General features: G+C 43.8%; 1 protein-coding gene across 2 annotated transcripts in view; it reads left to right on the forward strand.

Annotated features, from left to right (window-relative positions):
* DOCK2 (dedicator of cytokinesis 2) overlaps positions 1-14898 on the forward strand; it is a 484628-nt gene that overhangs the window by 66311 nt on the left and 403419 nt on the right. For both annotated transcript variants that reach the window (XM_043887430.1, XM_043887429.1), the window contains exons 9-10: positions 2644-2725; positions 12524-12659. In XM_043887430.1, the coding sequence (XP_043743365.1) occupies positions 2644-2725; positions 12524-12659 (218 nt within the window). The remainder of the gene's footprint in view (positions 1-2643; positions 2726-12523; positions 12660-14898) is intronic.

Consider the following 14898-nt stretch of genomic DNA (forward strand, 5'->3'; position numbering starts at 1 on the left):
TGATAAAATATTTTTCGTATATGGAGTCTCGGAGGCTTCTTGGTTATTTTAATGAAAATTCCACTTAAATTTTTAGATCTTACTAAAAAAAGTTCCTTTAACTTGATTACATTTTAACCATTGGTTAATCTGATGCTGTGTTCTTTTTGTTATATGTTCTATTTCCCCAATGAACTTTGCTCAGACTACTGTTATTAGTCTTCTAGAAGTAAAATGAGAGAAAAGAACAGAACATCAGAGAGAACAAACTTTTCAAAAAAGAAGGTGATTTGCTTTAAGTTTGCTGAATTCTCTTATTATGTCTTTTGGGCTGACTTGGTTTTGAGTTTTATTTTGTTTATATCCCAATTCAAGATAACGGGCATTTATTTAGAACCAACGATATGCTCCTGGATGACATGAAAAACTGAACGAATCAACTCAGCAAACTATACTAATCTTCTCCTAAGTTAAAGAAGTACTAGAAAAATGGTATAGGTGATCGGATTTGCAAAGCAGAAATAGAGACAGACAAAGAGAACAAAAGTATGGATACCAAGGGTGAACGGAGGGGTGGGAGAAACTGGGAGATTGGCATTGACATATATATACTGTTGATGCTATGTATAAAACAGATAACTAATGAGAACCTATTGTAAGCACAGGGCACTAATCAATAATCAATACTTAATGTGCTGCGGTGACCTGAATGGGAAGGAACTCCAAAAGGAGGAGAAATCTGTATGCGTGCAGCTGACTCATTGTCTGTATAGTAGGGACTAGCACAATACTGTGAAGCAAACATACTCCAATAAAAATAAATAAAAAAAGAGCAGTGCTAGATTCCCTGACCCTGCTGATGCAGCTAGACTGACCAGCATGAGCCAGGCAGGGCTGTGTGTTCGATGTATTGCTGCTAGAAGCTACGAGCTGATAAATGATCAGGTGTCAGAACTGTGTGACTGCTCTTCATACAAACTGTCAGTGGGTTCTTGCTACTGTAAGAATCATGCCAAAATCTTTAAATCCTATATGGCCTACATGGTCTGGCCTATCTTTCTAAGTTTTCTCTTACAACTTTTCCCCTGGGTCTGCTTTTTAGATGCATAAGCTCCATCCTATCTCAGGGCCTTTGCTCACATTGTGGCTTTCCCACTCTCTTTGCCTGACCAGCTTTATTTACATGTCGTGTCCTCAGCAAAGACGCCCCTAGCCACCCAGCCTAGGACTGATTCTTCTGATGTACATCCTCACAACGTCCTGAACGTTTTCTTTATAGCATCATTGTGTAAACTTATAGTTATCATGACTGCATGTAAATCGTTACTTAAGTGTGTGTTAGAGAATGGCTAAGGCCCTGGGGCCCATCACAGTGTGACATTCATTCAGGGAAATGGTCCTACATCCAATGGGCTCAATAGATTACTTAAAATCATTCAGATCTTTACTCAGTCTTGAAAAGGAAATAGGGTGGGAAGAGCAAATACATTCTTTTTTGGGGGGCTGTGCTGTATGGTTTGTGGGATCTTAGTTCCCCAACCAGGGATTAAACCCAGGCTCTCAACAGTGAGCGCACAGAGTCCTGACCACTAGACTGCCAGGAAATTTTAATATATTCTTAATATATTCTTTTTGTTTGTTTTTTAATGATTTTTTCTTTTTCATTATTACTATTGACATAATTCACATAACAGAAACTTTGCCACTTTTTAATATGCAGTTCAATGGTTTTAATATATTTTTAATTTTGTTCAACCATTGCTACTTTCTAATGTTACAGCATTTCCATCACCCCAACAATAAGACCCATACCCGTTAGCAGTCACTCCCAGTTCCCTTCTTCCTAACCCTACTGGCACCCACTAATCGACTTTCTGTCTCAATGGACCTGCCTATTCTGGAAATTTAATATATATGGAATCATATAATATGTGGCCTTTTGTGTCTGTTTTCTTTCACTTAAAATAACATGTTAAAGATTCATCCATGTTATAGTAATTGTCAATCAGTACTATATCCACTTATATGGATTAATGAAGTTCTGTTGAATGGATATATCACATTTTGTTTGTCCATTCATCAGCTGATGGACATTTAGGGTATTTCTACTTTTTGGCTATTATGAATAACTCTGTTATGAACACCCATGTATAAGTTTTTGTATGAATATATGTCTTTAATTCTCCCAGGCAGATACCTAGGAGTAGAATTGCTGGGTCATATGACAACTCTATGTTTAACTTTTTAAGGACCTGGCTGCACATCAGTATATTCTTAATGTCCAACAAAACACATAAAAATCCTTTCCCTTGAGAGGAAAGGATCTTTTCCCTCTGCCACTCTTTATCACCTCTACAGAGAACACTGATGCTCTTCAAAAACATTAGGCAGCTGGGTTAGAATTTGCTTGCCAGATAGGAGAGGGAAAGAGGTTGTGAACACACATATGTTAGTAATTCCATGGCCCGGCTTGTCTCACATCTGCCTCTCTGATGGGACTGTGATCTCCTGGAGGGAGGGACAGACAGGGAGAGGCTGTCTCAGACACTCCCGTGTCCCCAGCAACCAGCATGGTGTCGGGCCCACAGCAGAGGCTCTGGGTATCTTGAATGACTGTTGAGACCCCTGACAGTAACGGGCTGCCTGTCACTCCTCTTCCCACAGTGAGAACTACCTGGTGCGATGGGGCAGCAGGGGCTTCCCGAAGGAGATCGAGATGCTCAATAACCTGAAGGTGGTCTTCACGGTAGGTGTGTGCAGTCCTCTGGGTACCACATCCCACACTCACCAGCACACAGTCTTGGAAACGAGGCTGGTCAGTGCTTGGGAAGAAGCGTGGCCTTGGTGCAGAGCTGTGTTCTGGGGTCTCTGCCAAAAGGAAACTCTTGGGAAGATGGATCTCCTCCTGGAGCCCTCTTCTTCGCTCCCTATCTCTTTATCACCTGTGTGCACACAGTGAAGAGCACTGTGTAAACAAGCATACACCTCTTCCAGCGATAATGTTTAGGTGAACTAGATACAACAGATTCAGATTAATTCACAGTTAACGTGAGTTCCTGTCTTTGGTTCAGACCCTCTAAAAAACCTTTACAAAATACTTCATATTAATAAGGGCCTTTCTAGAACATTGACTGCCTTGGTAAATTGGATATTCTGAACATAATTAAGTCATAGATGACTAGGGATCTTATGGTTCCCTGGGCTCATCCTGCTAAATACCAATACTCAGCAGGCAACACATAAGTAGAAATGTTGAAATCAGTTGTTATTTGGATGATTTATCTCTCAGAGTGACCTGGCCTTTTAGTTCTAGAAAGGAGAAATCTTGGAAAGAAGGAGATAAGGGTTATCATTTCCTGCAGGAACCCACTCTTTCCCTATTTACACCAAGGTGTGTTTAGAGTATGATCTTAAAATATCCAGGAATATTGGTGTTTTCTGCAAGTGTCTTTGGGGAGAAGAACATGTATGAGATTTTTCACTGTGTTGCCTGTGAAAAAGGGAGATTACAGAGGAGGAACTGGGGAGAGATCTGGACATTGATCAAACCCGTGGGTTTGATCCAGGAGTGACCAACATGCTAGATTAACCTACCTTGCTCCACAATAATTTTCCAGTTACAGCCCATTAAGTTCTATGTATTATGTTGTGTTGCAATTAGATTGGAGCACAGCTGATTTATTTTGTTTGTTAGTCCTTGAAAAATGGGCCAGAGGCCTGGAATAAGATCATAGATCCTAATTGCTTAGACAAAGTTTTCTTGGCATATATAAATGTGCCTCAATGCTCTTTATCTATTATTAGTTAGAAGGAGGAGCCTATTTATTTTCTTGATAAATAGGAGAATCCCATGGAGCTTCCTGATTAAACCAGGAGACAGATGTTTCACAAGAGGGAGAGAGACAGGGAATCAATCAGTGGTTCATTTTGCAGAGAACCAATTCATGATGTAAACACGCGGAAAAGGGCATTGGTAAGTTTGTGTCACTCAGTAATAATGAGACTGTGATCCTGCCTTAGTGGAATTCTGCCTGTGCCTCTATCTCTTCTTCCGACAGCAGATGAACTTGAGAACTTTGGTTGACTGGCTTAACTGGTGACACTTCCCTCTCTTGAAATGATGGGAATCTTCATTTCAGGGCAGGAAAGGTCATGGTGCTCTAGCTTCTTCTATTGATTCATGTGCTACCCAGTGAGCACCTACAATTTGTAAGCTCTGTGCTTGATGCTGAGGATACAGCAACAAGTGAACTGGTAGGCTCCTGGGCTCAGGGTGTTAAGGGGTGAGGAGTTCAGAAAGTAATTAAATGAGTAAATAAACAAGAGGGATGTCAGGAGGCCATCCATGCAATGCACATAATTAAAACTGGGTGATGTGATGGTGTTTGACTGGGAATTATGTCCAGTTGGGAATTGAGATGATGTTTAAGTTAGGGATGAGATATGACTTGGCAGGCATGTGCCTTGGTGGCCTCATTTCTCTTGTCTCTGGGTGTCAGCTCTTCCTAGTTTCTTCTTTGGGGTAGAGCCCGAGGAGCTGGCACATGGGATGGGCAAATGCTGGATTTCCTTTCCGTCTGCCTCATGAGCATTCACCCTCTGGTTCTGTAAGAGATAAGGAGCCTATACACAAGGCTCCTCAGATTTTCCCCAGCCGAGGGGTCGCTGCTAACACACACAGGACAAGGCTGAATGGTGATATGAACACTAGTGTGTTAGTCGCTCAGTCGTATCTGACTATTTGCAACCCCATGGACTCTAGCCCACCAGGCTCCTCTGTCCATGGGATGCTCCAGGCAAGAATACAGGAGTGGGTAGCCATTCCCTTCTCCAGGGGATCTTCCCAACCCAGGGATCGAACCGACGTCTCCTGCACCGCAGGCAGATTCTCTACTGTCTGAGCCACCAGGGAAGCCCTGAAGGAGCATGAATGAATTACTAAATCGGGTAACCCGTGTTTGCCGTTTTGCTGTCCTGCCTCGGTTTCCCCACATGTCTGAGATTTGTTAGGCCAAAGTAAAAGTGATTGGCAGACAGCAGAGGTTGAAGCCTACTTCTGAACTGGCTTGTTTTTACACCCTCCAGGGAATGATTTGCGTTCAAGCATTTTTACTTGTTCTCATAGCAGTAAGATTCCTTAATACCAAGGGTCTCCAATGAGACAGCTCCTAAAGATCTGATGTCTTCTTTTCAGCAAGTGAAATTTTTTCTCATAGAAAAGGGGTAAAAAGGGGGCTTACCTAGGAGACTTATATGATTATCTAGTGTATTAATTTGCTAGGGCTGCTGTTACAAAGTACCGTAGATGGGGTGACTTCAGTCAGTTTGTTCAGTTGCTCAGTCATGTCCGACTCTCTGCGACCCCATGGACTGCAGCACGCTAGGCTTCCCTGTCCATCACCAACTCCCGGAGCTTACTCAAACTCATGCTCACTGAGTCGATGATGCCACCCAACCGTCTCACCCTCTGTTGTCCCCTTCTCATCCCACCTTCAATCTTTCCCAGCAGCAGGGTCTTTTCAAATGAGTCAGTTCTTTGCATCAGGTGGCCAAAGTATTGGAGTCTCAGTTTCAGAATCAGTCCTTCCAGTGAATATTCAGGACTGATTTCCTTTAGGATGGACTGGTTGGATCTCCTTTAAGTCCAAGGGACTATCAAGAGTCTCCTCCAACACCACAGTTCAAATGCATCAATTCTTCAGCGCTTAGCTTTCTTTATAGTCCAACTCTCACATCCGTACATGACTACAGGAAAAACCATAGCCTTGACTAGATGGACCTTTGTTGGCAAAGTAATGTCTCTGCTTTTTAATATGCTATCTAGGTTGGTCATAACTTTGTTTCCAAGGAGCAAGTGTCTTTTAATTTCATGGCTGCAGTCACCATCTGCAGTGATTTTGGAGCACAAACAAATAAAGTCTGTCACTGTTTCCACTGTTTCCCCATCTATTTGCCATGAAGTGATGGGACCGGATGCCATGATCTTAGTTTTCTGAATGTTGAGCTTTAAGTCAACTTTTTCACTCTCCTCTTTCCCTTTCATCAAGAGACTCTTTAGTTCTTCTTCACTTTCTTCCATAAAAGTGGTGTCATCTGCATATCTGAGATTATTGATATTTCTCCCAGCAATCTTGATTCCAGCATGTGCTTCATCCAGCCCAGCATTTCTCATGATGTACTCTGCGTATAAGTTAAATAAGCAGGGTGACAATATATAGTCTTGACGTACTCCTTTCCTGATTTGGAACCATGGCCATTTCTAACTGTTGCTTCTTGACCTGCATACAGATTTCTCAGGAGGCAGGTCAGGTGGTCTGGTATTCCCATCTCTTGAAGAATTCTCCACAGTTTATTGTGACCCACACAGTCAAAGGCTTTGGTATAGTCAATAAAGCAGAAGTAGATGTTTTTCTGGAATTCTCTTGCTTTTTCTATGATCCAGTGGATGTTGGCAATTTGATCTCTGGTTCCTCTGCCTTTTCTAAATCCAGCTTGAACATCTGAAAGTTCACGGTTCATGTACTGTTGAAGCCTGGCTTGGAGAATTTTGAGCATTACTTTGCTAGCATGTGAGATGAGTTCAATTGTGTGGTAGTTTGAATATTCTTTGGCATTGCCTTTCTTTGGGATTGGGATGAAAACTGTCCTTTTCTAGTCCTGTGGCCACTGCTGAGTTTTCCAAATTTGCTGACATGTTGAGTGCAGCACTTTCACAGCATTCTTCTAGGATTTGAAATAGCTCAGCTGGAATTCCATTACCTCCACTAGCTTTGTTCATAGTGATGATTCCTAAGGCCCACTTGACTTTGCATTCCAGGATGTCTGGCTCTAGGTGAATGATCACACCATTGTAATTATCTGGGTTATGAAGATGTTTTTTGTATAGTTCTTCTGTGTGTTTGTGTCACCTCTTCTTAATATCTTCTGCTTTTTTTAGGTCCATACCATTTCTGTACTTTATCATTCCCATCTTTGCTTGAAATGTTCTCTTGGTATCTCTAATTTTCTTCAAGAGATCTCTAGCCTCCCCATTCTTTTGTTTTCCTCTATTTCTTTGCATTGGTCTCTGAGGAAGGCTTTCTTATCTCTCCTTGCTATTCTTTGGAACTCTGCAATCAAATGGGAATATCTTTCCTTTTCTCCTTTGCCTTTCACTTCTCTTCTATTACAGCTATTTGTAAGGCCTCCTCAGACAACCATTTTGCCTTTTTGCATTTTTTTCTTGGGGATGGTCTTGATCACTGCCTTCTGTACAATGTCATGAACCTTCATCCATAGTTCCTCAGGCACTCAGTCTATCAGATCTAATCCCTTGAATCTATTTGTCACTTCCACTGTATCATCAAAAGGGATTTGATTTAGGTCGTACCTGAATGGTCTAGTGGTTTTCTCTACTTTCTTCAATTTAAGTCTGAATTTGGCAATAAGGAGTTCATGATCTGAGCCACAGTCAGCTCCTGGTCTTGTTTTTGCTGACTGTGTAGAGTGTCTCCATCTTTGGCTGCAAAGAATATATTTAATCCGATTTGGTATTGACCATCTGGTGATGTCCATTTGTAGGGTCTTCTCTTGTGTTGTTGGAAGAGGGTGTTTGCTGTGACCAGTGCATTCTCTGTGGAAAACTCTATTAGCCTTTGCCCTGCTTCACTCTGTATTTCAAGCCAAATTTTCCTGTTACTCCAGGTATTTCTTGACTTCCTACTTTTGCATTTCAGTCCCCTGTAATGAAAAGTACATCTTTTTTGGGTGTGAGTTCTAGAAGGTCTTGTAGGTCTTCATAGAACTTCAGCTTCTTCGGCATTACTGGTTGGGGCTTAGAGTTGGATTACTGTGATATTGAATGGTTTGCCTTGGAAATGAACAGAAATCATTCTGTCATTTTTGAGATTGTATCCAAGTACTGCATTTCAGACTCTTTTGTTGACCATGATGGCTACTCCATTTCTTCTAAAGGATTCTTGCTCCCTGTAGTAGATATAATGGTCACCTGAGTTAAATTCACCCATTCCAGTCCGTTTTAGTTGGCTGATTCCTCAAATGTCAATTTTCACTCTTGCCATCTCCTGTTTGAGCGCTTCCAGTTTGCTTTGATTCCTGGACCTAACATTGCAGGTTGCTATGCAATGTTGCTTTTTACAGCATCGGAGTTTACCTCTGTCACCAGTCACATCCACACTGAGTGGTGTTTTTGCTGAAACAATAAGAATTCAGTTTCCCACAGTTCCAGTGCCCGGAAGTCCGAGACCCAGGTGCTGACACTGTTGGTTTCCTGGCAGGCTTCTCCTCTTGGCTTGCACGTGGCCACATTCTCCTTGAGTGTTCACTCATTCTTCTGTGTTTGTGTCCCGGGCTCCTTGGAAGGACACCAATCTTACTGGATTAGCGCCGACCCTAATCACCTCATTTTAGCTTAATCACCTCTCTGACCTCCCTGTCTCCAAACACAGTCGTGTTCTGAGACATGGGAGGTCAGCATAAGAGTTTGGTGGTGGGTGGGGGTGGGGTGGCACAATTCATCCTGTAACATTTAGGAAGGGACCTGTCAGGTGACAGGGATTCTGTGGCTCTGAAATGACTCTGAAAGATACCAACATAGATATTTCAAAATATAAAAAATTCCGCATGGGAGGGGAGAAGTAATTAAGGATGGAGATCATTATGAGGGAAACAGGACCTGAGCTTTCAAGAATGGGAAGGATGTGGGTATATAGAGGAATAAGAGGTAATCTTTAGAGGCAGAGGTACAGACAGGGGGCTTAGGCAGAAAGATCTAGAGTTGAAAGTGAGCATTGTGTGTTTGTGGAGCGATAAAGAAATCTTTGTGACAAAAATAGAGTACTTGCATGCAGAGAATAGTGGGGAATCAGTGGGATAGGATAGCTGGAAATATATTATGTCTGGGACCTTTCACATCAGCTGGGGAAAATTAACACTAACAGGGTAAGAAATAGAGAGCTATTACCAGTGTAGGGGGGAGAGAAATGAAATAATGAACATGGCCTCTAAAGATGAATTTCAGGGGGATTTCAGGGTGAGTTGGAGGAAGGCGTCAGACAGGCCAGAGAAGAGGCTGTCCCACTGGCTGGCTGTGAGATGATTGGCATTTCAAACTCAGTTGCCTACTGAGCAAGGCAAGAAATGCAAATGAGGGGAGGGGCTTCTGTGGTTAGAAAGCCCCCTCTCCCATCCTTCTCTGTTTCCCTCCCAGTGGGAGACTTGGGAGAATCTATTCTTCCAGCTGTGAGAGGCCAGACCTTGTATCAGTGAAGGGTTTTCCAGGGAAATGAAACCAATAAGATACATAAATACGTAATTTATTTTAAGAATTTGGCTCATGTGACTGTGAGGGGCTCACAGGTCTGAAATCGGTAGGGCTGGACAGCAGTCTGAAAGCTCGGGGATACATTGCAGTGTCTTGAGGCAGACTGCCTTCTTCTCTGGGAAACCTCAAGTTTTGCTCTTAAGACCTTCAGCTGATTAGATGAGGCCCACTTACATCATGGAAGGAAATGCCCTTTACTTAAAGTCAACTGATTTTAGATACTAATCAGACCTACAAAGTGCATCATAGATACATCCAGTCTAGTGTTTGACCAAGCAGCTAGGCAGCATAGCCTATCCATGTTGACACATAAAATGTAACCGTGTGACAGCCCCCAAGCAGGAAGTGTGGACCATGTTGAGGCCATGTCTTGTTCCCAGAAAAGCTGTATGTCTGTCCCTCTTTATCCCACACCAGCCATAGTGAGAAGCTGTGGATGACTGCTTTACCAGGCCCTGGCTCTGATGTCAGCAGACAGGCTGTTCCCAAACATATGCCTGCATGAAAATTAACTTGGAACAGAAGTAACCCTTCTCTAGTGAAGCCAGAACCAGGGATCTCTGCTCTGATGCCAACAACGTGCCTCAGCCCTCCTTCTCCAGCTGAATCTCAGCTGGAAGAGGGTCTCAGGAACACTGAAGCTTTTAGATTTGAGCAGGGCACTGGAATGCTGGGGTGGTCCAGGTGGGTTTCCCTCCTGTGCACCTTTGGATGGTGAAAGAAATGCATTGTGGTGTTTAGATTTTGGATCATTTTTGCTATCATTATTCTGAATTCTTTTTCATGTAGACTCCCTATTTCTTCCTCTTTTATTTGGTTTGGTGGGCATTTATCCTGTTCCTTTACCTGCTGAGTATTTCTCTGCCTTTTCGTCTTGTTTAGATTGCTGTGTTTGGGGTGCCCTTTCTGTATTCTGGCAGTTTGTGGTTCCTCTTTATTGTGGAGGTTCCTCCCTGTGGGTGGGGTTGGACGAGTAGCTTGTCAAGGTTTCCTGGTTAGGGAAGCTTGCATCAGTGTTCTGGTGGGTGGAGCTGGATTTCTTCTCTCTGGAGTGCAATGAAGTGTCCAGTAGTGAGTTTTGAGAGGTCTGTGGGTTTGGTGTGACTTTGGGCAGCCTGTAATATTAAAGCTCAGGGCTATGTTCCTGAGTTGCTAGACAATTTGCGTGGTATGTCTTGCTCTGGAACTTGTTGGATCGTGGGTAGAGCTTGGTTTCAGTGTTGGTATGGAGGTTTTTAGATGAGCTCTTTATCAATTAATGTTCCCTGTAGTCAGGAGTTCTCTGGTGTTCTCAGGTTTTGGACTTAGCCTCTTGCCTCTGGTTTTCAGTCTTATTCTTACAGTAGCCTCAAGACTTCTCCATACATACAGCACCAATGATAAAACATCTGGGTTTGGAGATGGAGAAACATTGTGGCATTTAGATTGATGGACTTTGGGGTCAAAGTGACCAGACAGTGTCTCTAAGGACTAAGGTCATGTCCTGGGGAAAGACCTTTATCTTCCTTGTGTGTTGGTTTCCTTGTATGTTGAATTGGGCTACAGTAATAGTATTGGGCTTTCCTCGTTGCTCAGTGGTAAAGAATCCGTCTGCCAGTATAGGAGATGTGGGTTTGATCCCTGGATCGGGAAGATCCCCTCGAGGAGGAAATGGCAACCACTTCAGTATTCTTGCCTGGAGAATCCCATGAACAGAGGAGCCTGGCGGGCTACAGTCCATGCGGTCACAAACGGTTGGACACGACTGAGCATCTAAACAACAAATAGTATTCATGATAGAACTTTGGAGAGCTGTTAAGACTCAAAGAAGACAATGACGTGTGAGACCCTTCTCACGGTGTTTGAGACATCCGTGTGTTCACAGCTTCTGCGTTCCTCCTTCTGAGCACACAGTTCAGTACACTTCTCTGTTCCCCTTGCAGTTAGGTATGGCCATGGCCCTTGCTTTGGCCTGTGAAATGGGAGTGGAAGTGATATGCCTCTCTTCTGGGTGGAAGTTTTAAGAACCAGTAAGTGTCTTGCCACAGTCCCTTCCCATGCTCTGGGGATAGTAGATACACCTATTGTGAAAGATAGGTCATCCTTCAGCCAGGGGCCCAGAGTAAGTGAGTGCATGGAATCCCTGCCCATCTGTACTGGACCTGTAGCCTGAGCTGGAGTCAACTCTGTTGTGTTAGAAATTCTGGGATCTTGGGGTTGTTTGATGCCTGGGTGATTTACATACATTAAGTGAAGTAAAGTGAAAGTCACTCAGTCGCATCTGACTCTTTGGGATCCCATGGACTATATAGTCCATGGAATTCTCTAGGCCAGAATACTGGAGTGGGTAACCTTTCCCTTCTCCAGGGGATCTTCCCAGCCCATGGATCAAACCAGGTCTCCCGCATTACAGGCAGATTCTTTACCATCTGAGCCACCAGGGAAGCCCAGGAATACTGGAGTGGGTAGCCTATCCCTGCTCCAGTGAATCTTCCCGACCCAGGAATCAAACCGGGGCCTCCTTCATTGCAAGCAGATTCTTTACCAACTGAGCTATCAGGCAACATTAGGTGCTCAGTAAATGGTAGTTGTTTGGGCTTCCTGGGTGACTTAGTGGTAAAGAATTTGCCTGCCAGTGCAGGAGATGTGGGTTCAATCCCTGGGTCAGGAAGATCCTCTGGGGAAGGGAATGGCAACCCCCTCCGGTATTCTTGCCTGGAGAATCCCATGGACAGAGCAGCCTATTGGGCTACAGTCTGGGGGGTGACAAAAGAGTCGGGCTTGACTGAGCAAGTGAGCACACATGCAAGTAGAAATTGTTAGGGTTTTCCCTTCTCCCTTCGGCCTTCTCCCTCAGAGACGCTGAGCATGACCAGATGGATGGAGTCATTCGTAGCTGATGCTATTTTTGGATCCATCCACTGGCATGTAGGGAACTGCTGTCTGTATAGCTGACATTGCACCTCTATCCTTCTCTTCTCATCTATTTGAGGTGGAAGAATCAGGACTGAACACCAGAGTCCTGTCACCAGTTTCTTTTCTAAAACTCACCTTTCTTATGTGTGAAATGGATGTGATAGCTTGGTTTTCCACATTTTCCAGGACTAATTGTATAATACAATTATGTCACGTATACTAAGTGCTAAAACATAGCCCCCTTCGCGAATTCTCTATTACTAGGTTTTCTTTTCTACTTTTTGTTCATCAGACACAATATGTAACTATTCACTTCCTGCCCTACAGGATCTTGGAAACAAAGACCTCAACAGGGATAAAATTTACTTAATTTGTCAAATAGTCCGAGTTGGGAAGATGGACCTGAAGGACACGAACACAAAGAAGTGCACACAGGGACTGAGGCGGCCCTTTGGGGTGGCAGGTAAGGGCACGCACACGGCACCTCCTGTTCCTGGGGCGCACGTCCGAGGGGAGTGCGCCTCACAGACGTTTTCTTTCGCTCTCCTCCTTGCCCTCCCTTGCTCAAAAGCCTACGCCAGACAGCCCCTAATACTTAAATTTCTTGAGATTAAATCAAAGTAATTGATGACTAAGTCCAGAATCATGACGAAGTTGGTGAATAATGAAATCCCCACATCTGGAGCAGAGTTGGGACCACGGAGCCGTCTGAGCCGTGGGCATCTTCGCTCCCAAGCATGGTGGAAAAGGAAGAACAATACGGGCGGGATCTAATCATGAGGAACAAATCATCTTTAAAAAAAAAACAACCCAGGACAGGAAGTGCAGGTACACAGGATGAGTCACCCACCACACAGCTCAGTTCCAGGTGGACGTGGACGTTTGGCACAACCGAGTGAGGCTGCTTGAGATAAACATCACCTCTGCATTTCTCTCCAAGCTTTAGCTCTCCTGGGAGTTTCCAAGACTTCATTATTCTTGTCCCACTTTTATGGCTTTTATTATATTTGACTATCACTTGCTATGTTATTTACCTAATATATTTTCTTTTAATTAACTCACTTTATTTAAGCTAAAGTACATTTTTTTTCTTAAAAGGCAATTTAGACACCCATGGAAATAGCAATTCTATATGCCAGTTTTACTTCTTTTGGTTAAAATACAACATTTTAGTTGTATAACATTTGTAATCCCTGTATGCCATATCTAAACCCAACGTCTCAGGTTTCTCCTGAGGACACCCAGATCTTCTGTCATGACAAATCAGCTGGTTCTCCAACAAGTCCCCTGGCACTTCTTGCCAAGTGGCAGAATGGGAGAAATGAGCTTGTCCTGAGCTAACTGGTGTTTAAACTGGCATTATTGCCAGCTAGCTAGATAGGTGATCTTGGACAAGCTCTTTCCCCAGGGCCTTAGTTTCCTTATCTGCAAAATGAGGGACTTGGACCTGGTGGATCCACGACCTGCTCTAGATGCTCTGCTTCTGTATGCAGAATACTCCTGACCTCACCACGTGCCTGTTAAAGCAGCGAGGGCCTGACTGTAAAGTGTGTCTTTGTCTCCAGCTGTAGCTGGCTTTCTCTTCTAGTTTCCAGTGACAGCAATCTGGTGTAAATGAAAGATTCAGGGATAGATTGCTTCAGGCATTGCTGGATCCAGGAACTCAAATGAGTTTTCATCTCTCTCTCTCAGCTCCTGTGTCCTTTTGCTGACTTATTCTGAAGGTGGCTGTCCAATTAGTTGGCTAGCTCTTCCAAGTTTGCATCCTACCTGCTTAGCAGCCCAGGGGACAGAGAGCACTTCCTTTCCATTAGTTTCAGGAGAAGCCCCAGGAGCTAAAATATATGTCATTTGCTCATCCCCAAAGTACTTTTCTGGGCAGGGGGATTTGGTTCCTTGATCCCCCAGGCTACAACTCTGGAACCAGAGGGAGATTGTTCTACCCAAATATAGCTCACTGAGAATAGGTGAGGGAAGTGTCTGTTCATCAGAAAGAATGGATGCTGATCAGGTTCAGATAACAGTTTCCCCTCTTTCTCTCAGCTCCCTAACTCCTCTTTTGAGCTAGATACAGTCACTAGTTGATCATTACCCAGGCAGTTTTAATGGCTCCCTGATGGGGGCCTGGAGTGTTTGAGGAATTTCTTGTTACTAGGATTTTGGCCCTATTTGGCTAGCAAGTCTCAATGCTCTTCCCCCTGCCCCCATTTCTATAATCCCTGCTCTGGGGAAGGAGTTCTTTACCTTGGTTTTATGGACCTTCAGTGGCTGATTTAAGGAGAAGTTTCAGAAGATCCAGGATCCCTCTGGAAATGTAGGGTTCAAGGATCCCCAGATATGTGTCTGTGAATATGAGCACGTTTATAAGAGGGTGATTAGCTCTTCAGATCCTACAGGGAGTCACTGTGCTTGGATTTTGTCAGTATAGTAGACCTTTAATAGAAACATGTCAGAAGCAAACCTAATTGTTTAGTTCCACGGGCGTGGCTCTCTTTCCCCTCTGCCTCTGCTAAGCCCCTGGCTCTTAAACGTTTCTCTGGCTGCCGTCCTCCCAGCCCGGCTTACCCAAAGGCGTTTGCCAGGTGGCCGATGCTGGCTTTCCTGCCTTTTAAGTTTTTCTGTCCCAGCTTCCTGCCCTACTATCTCATCCCATTGTCATCCCTTCCTGGGGGCGGGAGGGCTTAAATCATTAAGTCATTTCT

This window comes from Cervus elaphus, chromosome 25 (assembly GCF_910594005.1).
Source record: "Cervus elaphus chromosome 25, mCerEla1.1, whole genome shotgun sequence".
Taxonomy (NCBI): Eukaryota; Metazoa; Chordata; class Mammalia; order Artiodactyla; family Cervidae; genus Cervus; species Cervus elaphus.